General features: G+C 35.7%; 1 protein-coding gene across 2 annotated transcripts; it reads left to right on the forward strand.

Moving 5' to 3' along the window:
* Positions 1-806: 806 nt before the first annotated feature.
* On the forward strand, positions 807-9990 carry tub (interleukin 1 receptor associated kinase 4 tube). Of its 2 annotated transcripts, XM_043430657.1 has the most exons (4): positions 808-979; positions 1052-1138; positions 7649-7818; positions 8793-9990. In XM_043430657.1, the coding sequence occupies exons 3-4, from the start codon at positions 7719-7721 to the stop codon at positions 9737-9739; spliced, it is 1047 nt and encodes a 348-aa protein (XP_043286592.1). In that variant the 5' UTR covers positions 808-979; positions 1052-1138; positions 7649-7718; the 3' UTR covers positions 9740-9990. The 2 variants fall into 2 exon arrangements, with proteins under 2 accessions (XP_043286591.1, XP_043286592.1); XM_043430656.1 differs by having other exon boundaries at positions 807-1138.
* Positions 9991-10526: the final 536 nt, after the last annotated feature.

A 10526-nucleotide genomic window follows, 5' to 3' on the forward strand; every position in this document is an offset into this window, starting at 1 on the left:
ATAGCATGAACCGAGTTTAAACTCAGATTAACGTTGGAGAAAACGGGCATTAGTCTCACAAATCTTTTGATTCTCACGCGCAGACTCCGTACGCTTCGCTCATACGCGGACCAATCACGCTGATTTTCATCCTCCCATTCATTCAATTCTAGGGTCTCGCGATCCACGCTTCGGTTTCACACGCTCGCTTCGCAACCACACCACCTTATTATTCTAGGTCCTTAGCATAAGAGTGACGAAGGATATGTCCTAGCCTAATATTTATAAGATGAAAGTGGGTAAAAGTATCGTATTGGGATATTAAAACTATTTATATAAGAAATCAAAGAAAGCCTTATTTCGATACATTTCAACGTATGGAGATTATTATAATGTCAACTATAAGAATGAGTTAGTCAATACGTTCATATTTCTTATCGACTAGCGGTTATTGTTTATGCTATACTTATATATTAGTCACCCAAGTCCGTCACGTTCCTCTCGTTTGTTAATATTTCAATGATCAAATTATCAAATCCGTATGAAATGCTAAAGTACGAAATTCGCAAATTCGCGGTCCTTAGCGCAGAAATCAGCGCACTCTGGTGACGAATTACGCATTCGTCACACGAAAATGGCGCCGTCACTGTTCCGGTCGGCCGCGAAAGTTACTAACCGCTTTTTTTATTACAATTATGTATTGGCAGTATTGGTAGTTAGCACGAGTGCTTTTAGTGGCTAGTGGTCAGATCGGGAACTATTGCAGTAAAGGATTTTTGAGGACGCCCCCACCCCCGCCACATATGTTTCCTAGGCTGTGTCCACTCTTACTCTACTCTCTAGTCTCCTTGGTAATACAATACAATTCGGAAGCAGCAAGAAGCATTCCAGACAAGATTCCAGACATAAAGTAACTTGTTGCGTCTTTGGAGGTTATTTAACGTGTGGGTAGTGTTAAAGGGATCCCTTGAGTGACGTCTGAGTTGATTTGACTAATTATGTCGGTAACGAAAAATACGGAACTACGAAAACTTCGACCAGCAGAATTTTATAACTTTGCGTTGATTCTCAGCCCTTCAGATAATTGGAAGAAACTTATTAGCGTCGTGACCAGCGATGATAATGGAAATATTCCTAAGTTTGGAGGCGAATCTATAACGTAAGTATTTTTTTCGCGATGACTATTAGTTTTTTTTTTATCAAGACTTCCGTACTTTTATAACCGCATGATTTTGGCCCTTTTTACGTTTTGTTCTTTTAATAACTGGATCGTCTTCATGAAAAGTTTATGTTGGTCAAGAATTATTTCTTAACGATAAGTACTAACTTATTAAAATACCAAACCTATCGTGTAAACGCAGGAACTTTTTAATATTTCTTGCCGAGATAATTGTATTAAAAAATATAGTGTCTAGTTTGTCCACAAAAGGGGCCGTTTTGTATCCGGTCAAAAGTATAATAGTATAGCAGTACATTGAAAATATTATTAACGTTCTCGAAAACGCCTTAGCCGGTAATGCGATCAGGAAACGGTTGAAAAAAGTACAAAAACGACCGAAAACAGGTAATTTCGATCGTTTTGTAGTCGTTTCGATTAAAATCCTGGTCGTACAATCCGCTAACGCGTATTCCGAAAATTTGTGTGTTACCGACATCAATCGCTAAGGCTCTATTTCCATATTCACTTAAGATGATCTATCAGTCACTTATAAATGTGCGAGAGATAACTAGAAAACAGATACATGGTTCACTTAGCCACTCTTGATATTTTGAGAAAACTAAAAGTTACACCTGTATTTCTGATGAATGGAGAATAAAAAAAAGAGGAATTTTGATACAAATTGGTAGATACGTTCGAATATGTGTAAACTATTTGCTCGCGAAATTTCATCGGATTCGTCCATAGCTTCTCTGAGAAAATTGAATTAGTTTTTATTTACATTGGATCTTATGTAAAAGGGTAAAAAAATGCAAAAAAACATTGAAAAATTACAGTTAAAAAAGACACTTTAAGATAAAACGAATACTAGTACATGAACCAACTGTCACGATAACCCTCGCGAAATTCGCAGTGATTTCACCGTACCGTTTATCTGCAATCTGCAAAAGAACATTAATAAACAAAGTTTGTCTCTCTCTTCTCGCGAACATATATGGAGTTTGGGGCCGGAAACTATGTATATTGACACCAAGAACCCCATTAAACTAATATTTATTCAAGATATCACAAAAAGAAGTAAATTATCGAGATCAAATTCACGTGCAATTGGTTGGTAAGATGAGAGGCTTCGTATGTTAAAGCATAGGCGTACCTTTTTTTTTAGATCTAACACAGAAAAACGAGTTCCTAGGCACCTCTAGAAAATACTCACCAAAAATAAGCTATTAATATTAAGGGAAAGATCTGTCTCATCACGGTTTTTTATTTTTATTTCAGTCCCGTATAAATATGATGATATTTCATCTTTAATCGATTGTTAAGCCAATCCCCCGCACATATTTTTGTAGGAAATTGAGGCAGGGTGTCAGCTCGACCCAGAGCTACTCTCTACTGTGTCAACTGTGCCGCGCAACTCGCTATTATTTAACTCTCCAAGCGTAGTAACTGTACCCTGTACAAAGTGCCCAACCGTGTCAACAGCACCTAGCTGTATCTGGAGCAAAGTTTGTTGATGCTGCGATACTCGCTGAGCACAGGAACCCAAAGGATAAAATTCCAAATCCTCCTGACCGATCAAAAGTTGTGAACATGTATTACAGAGGCTTTAAAGGTACAACTAAACGATCGGAAAATCCAAGAAAACCATCTCCATCAGAACCATCAAAACAAAAACTTGTGTATGATATCTCTAGTAACAATGAAACGACTACGAACAAGCGCACAAGAAACAAAGAACGCCGAGCTCGATTATCGGATGACGAAGATGACGATGGAAAAGAGGAAGAAATGAAACAGCTCAACGAGTATCGCAGCATCAGCAAACTTTGTTGTAACATTTTCCTTAGACGAGTGAGTTCTTGTTTCAATACAATTCGAATCGCTGATGGCTAACAACTGCTGAGACGCTGCGACTGCATCACCAGGACTTGTTTCCAATTTTACTGACATCTTTGTATCTGAACTATCGTCGATAGTCCAGATACAAAGCTCCAGATACAGCTAGGTGCTGTTGACACGGTTGGGCACTTTGCACAGGGTACAGTTACTACGCTTGGAGAGTTAAACAATAGCGAGTTGCGCGGCACAGTTGACACAGTAGAAAGTAGCTGTGGGTCGAGCTGACACCGTGCCGAAATTGAACGCTCTACAAAAAAAGGCCTGTTACACTTTTTTCTTTAACTTTATCATTTACAGCATATTCGGGGTTAAAGGTTGAAGAATCTATTGAAAATTTTTTATTTATTTTTAATTTGGTTACTTACTGAAAAATAATTATTGTCAAGGTATTCCTTTCATGAACCCGAATATTCTATAAAAACAACTGATTTTAAATAACAGTAAAGTAAAAGTGCATGCGAATAGATTGGCAAGGTCAGGTTATCAAACATTAAATAAATAATGAAAACTTGAAAAATCTTACAACTCATACGAGAGCTTATAGAGTGGTCCATCATTAGCACATTTCTATGCAATAATTCATATACTAAATAATTCTAAATTCCTCAAACAACCTGTCTCACAGATAGAAAAAAATTTAAGGAATCCATATAGCGATGATAAAAATAAAGGGTTACCGAATGCTTAAAAGACATATCAACGATAGAAGTTGGAAAAATGGCAGAAGCAGAAGCTTTTTCTATATAACCGCGACTTCTCAGAGGTTAAGAATTAGTCCGAATTTCGAGTTCCCTAATTTGCGCCACTAAAAAATACGCTTATGCGAAAGGAATACCTTAAATGAGTGAGGCACATTTCTACAAAAAAGGTTTCTTGGGTTTAATCGATTACTCTAACCGTTTAGCACATATTCGTAGTCGAATGGCAATGCGTACTGATTTTAATAGTTTTTTAATAACCATTTTTAATTTGCCCATATATATCATGAATTTTGAGAATATTAATAAGAATTTGAGCCCATTCCGATAAAATAACAGTTTCTAACTTACGTCTTATATTTTGTTTGGAAATAATTTTTTTCACGATATTATTTCCAGAAATCAGGACATGATTTTTAAAAAAATATTCGATGTCATAATAAATGGTTAAGAATACAAAGAAACTTCAAACGTAAGAAATTGGCAATACAAAAACAAATAGAATCAACATTTCAGAAAGAACTTAAAATGTTCCCTTTATCTTCCGATTTTTTTTTTACTTCCCTTTCATGTTTTTTTCAGATTCAAAAAGAACATTTTTGCTTTTCACCTCTCTGAAATTGATCGTGATCAGTAATGTTGATTTTTTTTCCAAAAAAAGGTCATGCACCAACAAAACATGAGCAGTTATGTTGTCTCCAGGTCATAAAGAAGTTGTAAAAAAAATTTACAAGTCGATTATAACTGGTGCTGCGATACTAACAGGAAAAGGTACTTTAGTGTTCCCCTCCCTTGATAATTTTTTTATGTTATAGTCCATCGAAAAATAAGAGACACGTATTTTTTTTTTATCGGCTTAAAGTTATTTTTAAGGGGTGAAATCGACCCCCGAAGTTGGGCATGTTTTGCATCTGGTAGACTGTTTCATATAGAAGCACTCAACCGATCGAAACAAAACCAATTGCAAAATGTTCTGTATGTCAAATAATCTATTTGACATATGATTATATTTGACAATCTTATGCACCCCTATTACATGGGGATGATTCACCCCCGAATATTCATATATTTTTTTTGTACAAAAAAACTTACGATCCGATTTCAATAAAACAAACGCCATTTTGCAGAGCAAAAAAAAAATTGACGTGTTTTTGCGTTTTCCTCAAATTAACAAAATTAAGGTAGTAAAATATCCTTTAAATGTCAAACTTTATTTCGAGCACTGTCCCCTTTCGATTGCAATATTTTTTTACAGAATGCAGCTTATCGAAAAATCAAAACACTTTTTTTTTATTGGCTCAAATTTATTTTTAAGACGCGAAATCAACCCTACAAGTTAGGCATGTTTTGTATCTGGTGGAGTGTTTCATATAGAAGCACTCAACTGATCGTAGCGAAATCAATTGCAAAATGTTTTTTACGTCAAATAACCTGTATAATATTTTCAACTTCTTATGCACCCTTACTGCAGGGGGGTAACCATCCCCTGACATTCATAATTTTTTGGTATAAAAAAAATTGTCGTTCGATTTCAATGGAACAAACAACATTTTGAAGAGCATAAAATTAAAGGTCCAAGGACGTGTCTTTGGATTTTTCCGATAATAAAAATTCTGGGGGTGAAACACCCCTTAAATCTCAAATTTCATATTGCGCGCCGCATTGCATATTGGTCTCATCATCATTGCGTATCGACTTATATACTAAATAATATCTATTTCGCATGTACATCGGCTGCCATCATAATCAGATAGAGAATTGAATATTCTGGCATGCTTCACCTTTATACAGAAGTGTTGGTATCTCTTCTATTTATATAAGTTTCTATTTTGAACGATTTACGAAGATAAAAAATCTCAAATATCAAGAATCGCAATAGTGGCTCGACGCCTATTATATTTATACGACAAAAATCTGGATATTCGGGGGTGGTTCACCCCTTTGCAGTAAGGGTGCATAAGAAGTTGGACATGTAATATAGGTTATTTGACATGTAGAACATTTTGCAATTGGTTTCGTTTCGATCGGTTAAGTGCTTCTAGATGAAACACTCTATAACAGATGCAAAACAGGCTCAACTTTAGGGGTTGATTTCACCGCTTAAAAATAATTTGGAGCCAATAAAAAAATACGTCTCCTATTTTTTGACAAGCTACATTCTATAAAAAGAATACTGAAATCGGAAGGGGACAGTGCTCGAAATAAAATTTGACATTTTAAGGGTGTTTTACCCCCTTAATTTTTTTGATCCGAGGAAAACCCAAAAACACATCGATTTTATTTTTTTTTGCTCCGCAGAATGGCGTTTATTTTATTGGAATCGAATCGTAATTTTTTTTATTTGACAAAAATCTGGATATTCGGGGGTGGTTCACCCCTTTGCAGTAAGGGTGCATAAAAAGTTGAACATGTCATATAGGTTATTTGACATGCAGAACATTTTGCAATTGGTTTTGTTTAGATCGGTTGAGTGCTTCTATATGAAACAGTCTACCAGATGCAAAACATGCCCAACTTCGGGGATTGATTTCACCCCTTAAAAATAACTTTAAACCAATAAAAAAAAAAATACGTGTCTCTTATTTTTTGATGGACTATAACCTATAAAAAAATGCTCAAAATCGGAGGGGTACACGAAAGTACCTTTGCGTGTAAATATTTACCAACAATCGTAACTAATATTATAAATGCGAAAGTGTGTTTGTTTGTATGTCCTTCCTTCATGCCCTAACTAAGCAATCAATCTAGTAGATTTTTGGCATAGAGATAGCTTCGGCATAAAGAATAACATAGGCAACTTTGGTCCTGGAAAAAAATCAAGTTCCCAAGGGAGATTTACAGGAATATTCGTAAAATTATCCTTTCGTCACGTCTTATCAAACCAATCAAACGACTTGGTTCTTGGCATAGAAAAAGTTGAAAAGATGGAGACAAAACATGGAGTGACATTCGCTACATTTGGTCACGGAAAAACATTAGGTTCCCAAGAGAGATTTATGAGAATCTTCGTATTTTTACAGTAAAAATCGCTCTTCTTCCAATGCTCGAAATTTACATGTCTTAGCGGTTAATGGAAAGACACGCAACATTGTTTTCTGTCCGACGCAGGTGGAATGCGGCAACTTCGGCCCGCGCAGCGGGCCGAAAGTTGCCATTTTCGGCCCGGAGGCCGCGGGAGTGAAGTTAGACCACCTCAAACCGCGTGCTTATCACCCTCGCCTTCGGCTCGGGCGACAATTCTGCCCGCGGTTTGAAATAGTCTATTTTCCCTCCCTAGGTGTGTAATATACTATTACACGAGTGTCCTTAAGAGTATGGATTAGTCGACTAACCTCACTTGGAATTTTTGAAATTGAAATTCTCTGACACGGTTTGACCGATTAAAAAAAGGCTCTGTCAGCCTACGCAGAACGATGGCAAAAATCGATTGACACAGCCTTTTTTTAATCTGTCAAACTGTGTGAAAGAATTTCGATTTCGAAATTTTAAGCTATCTCTCTCGCACTCACGGTTGCGATACACCGACTGATCCATCCTCTTAAGAGCATGGATCAGTCGACGAACCTCACTTGAAATTTTCGAAATCGAAATTCTTTGACACAGTTTGATCGATTAAAAAAAGGCTGTCAGCCTACGCAGAACGATGGCAAAAATCTACTGACAGAGCCTTTTTTTAATCGGTCAAACTGTCTCAAAGAATTTTGATTTCAAAATTTGCAGCTATCTCTCTCGCACTCACGGTTGCGACATACCGACTGATCTTCTTAAATAGTGCACTGTTCTGTATTCATGCTCGGTGTCTTATTCCTCCTGGAAAAGTTTTTCAAATTACCACGCGAGCGAAGCCGCAGGTAAAAGCTAGTAATTCTATAAACATTTATAGATAATTTTTTTTTCTTGTTTCTTCTGACAGAATATTAGAACAAGCATCTCGACACGAGCGGAAACCAGCAGCTGCAATATTTTTGGAAGAATGGTCAACGATGGGGCGAAAAAGACCAACTCTGGGTCTTTTATTAGAGTATTTGATGAAGGCTGAACTTTTCCGAGCTGCTGATTATTTAGCAGAAGAAATACTGAAAGGTGTGTTTACGCTCTGACGTCTGTTTAAGAACGAATTTCTTTTACAGAATAATCTATTTGAATTGTATTTCTAAGTGAATCCTAAATTTCAATTTTGCTATCGAACATTTCTTATAAATACAGGAAAAAAATATTTTTCAAAAAATGCCAAGTAAAAACACACTACAAAAATCAATTTTATGTTTAGTGACTTCAGCTCTCATCAGTTCGCAAAATCTTTATCATTCAAAATTAAAAGGAACAATCTTGAAAAAAAATGATTTAGACGTTAGTTTTTTCTAAACTTGATGGAAAATTTTCTTTTCTTTTTGCATGATTCAGAGAACATGCCTTCAAGTGATTCGTTAAGGGAGGCTGAAATTTACTTGAAGAACATATTTTTTCAACAGAAAATTACCCTCCCAATTGGTTATGCTATAAGTAAGACATGCCTATCAACTGATAAAAAAAACTATTTATCATTTATCAAAAATGTTCTTACTCCAAATGATCATCCAAAACTATTTTCATCCCTGAGATTTCCCCTAAAGCATCGATTCTGAGATTTTCAGAAAAATAAGAGAACCTGCTCAAACATCGATTTTCGTTACTGGAAGAAATGATAATAAGGGAAGCAGGCCCTTTATTATGAACTATAATACACACTGTTGTGACATGTATTATAGGACATGTTTAATACTTAAATCGTCAATTGATAGAACATAATCTTTTATATATAACTTATTTATTCAATTTCAACTAACGATTTGAATTATCTTGAGGTTCGTTTTATTATTAAAGTTAGTAGAAAAATAAAGTCACACAGTTTAAGTAGCCCGTTTCTTATTTTCATTATCCATACATCTGTATTTAAATGAGAGCTGTAGTACATTTAGTACATATGGTACGTAGTAATTTAAAAAAATTAGAAAAATGAAATTCCATCCATGCATTCTTCAATCAATTGATGATCCATTATTTCTTTTTTCTCATAGTTGAAGCTCCAACGAGGCCATCTCATGGACCAGCAGTAGCAGTGAACGTGGAAGAGGCTTTGGCTGAATTACTAGGACGTCAAGACCTGAACGAAACCGCAATGGGCGATGGGTCTGATCCGTCGCAAATAAATTTGAGTCGAGTCGATTATCCGATGCATTTATTAGAAACGGAAAAAATTAGAACGGAAAGAAGTGAAAGTGACAACTATGCAATGGGGGAAAACGATATTGGTATTTTTGAGATGAGATGTAATCAGTCGAGATCTCATCAAGTTCTTGATCCTGCGAGACCCTTCGATCATTCGGTAGCAGAAAACTATTTGAGTTTTGGAAAAATGGAGAATTTGGGGGGTAAGAAATCGTCGGAATCAGGGCAGGAGCCTCAAATTTCGGATTTAATTAAATTCAGCACGAACTCCGCCGAGGGATTGGATGAAAAAATTCAGACGATTTCGCGTTCGGATTTGATTAAATTTGACTCGGCAAAACTCGACGCACATGAGAGAATACAAAATGAAGTGTGTGAAACGATGTTACCAAATTTTAACGTATTACGCGGCGATTCATCCGCCAATAATGAGCAAATCATTCCGGAAGAATCTCACGGAAAAGAAAATTTGATGCGAGAGATGTCTTCGAGTGAATTGCCAGTAATACTCAAAGAATATGAGCTTTCGAATTATTTCCATCGGGAATTAACCACGTCTGAACTTCCCCTTTGCCTCAATGATCGATCCGGTTTGGAGACCATTGAAACTGATTTTTCGAGAGTCGAATCGTCCGATGATTCTTCCTCTATTTCGAATAACAACTCATTGAGTCTTCTGGATATTTCATTGGATAGAGTGCAGTCGGAAAAAATTACACTCGAATCCAGCATTTGCAATAAAGCGTTCGATTCTCAAGAACTTCCGGTTACAGTTCTGGAGTTTCAACAGCGGTAATCATTGAAAATTTCCTTTCATCTAAACGCTGGCATCGACCCAACGCTTTTTTAAGAACAAACGAATGATTCTCGTTTTAAAAAATAATAATCTAAAAAAGGGATTGTTGGTACCATGTGTGTTTGTGGTAATTGTAAATAAACGTGTAATTTTATAAAACGAAATAATATTAATGAATTGATCATATTGTAAATATTCTTACGAATAGAAAATTATATAGGCACGAATAAAGATATTTTTGTTATTTTCAATATTGGGCCATTTTTTTTCCAGGTGTCGAAAAGACGGTTGACCTCACCTAGACGTGTTACGTGGATATGTGATTGCGTTAATTTTAACTCTGATTAGATTTCACGATTTCATATCCACTGGACTTCAACCTATAGATTCAACAGTTAGAGCGATGGACTGAAATTTAACGGTTAAAAGCATGAAACAAAATAAATAAAATGAAAGATGAATGTTATATATGAGCAAAAAGTCTCCGTCAAAACGGCCACTTTTTTTTCGACCATCTCAGATCTACCCCATAACTGATTATATCAAAGTACTACTAAAAAGCACTCTATGTGAATTTTTTCAAGATTTTTAAATTCATAATTTCAGAAATTATCGTTTTTTTTTCAAATGAATATATCTCGGAAACTTGAAGTAACTGAAAAAAAAATGATTCCACATAAAAGTTGTAGTTTCGTGTTAGCTTCCGAGCGGACGACTCGAAATATTTTTTTACGTTCTGGTAACGATGACTTTTTACGAAAAAAGGGGAGAATTATTTTTTTATTCA

The sequence above is a fragment of the Venturia canescens genome, chromosome 10 (genome assembly GCF_019457755.1).
Source record: "Venturia canescens isolate UGA chromosome 10, ASM1945775v1, whole genome shotgun sequence".
NCBI classification, from domain to species: Eukaryota; Metazoa; Arthropoda; class Insecta; order Hymenoptera; family Ichneumonidae; genus Venturia; species Venturia canescens.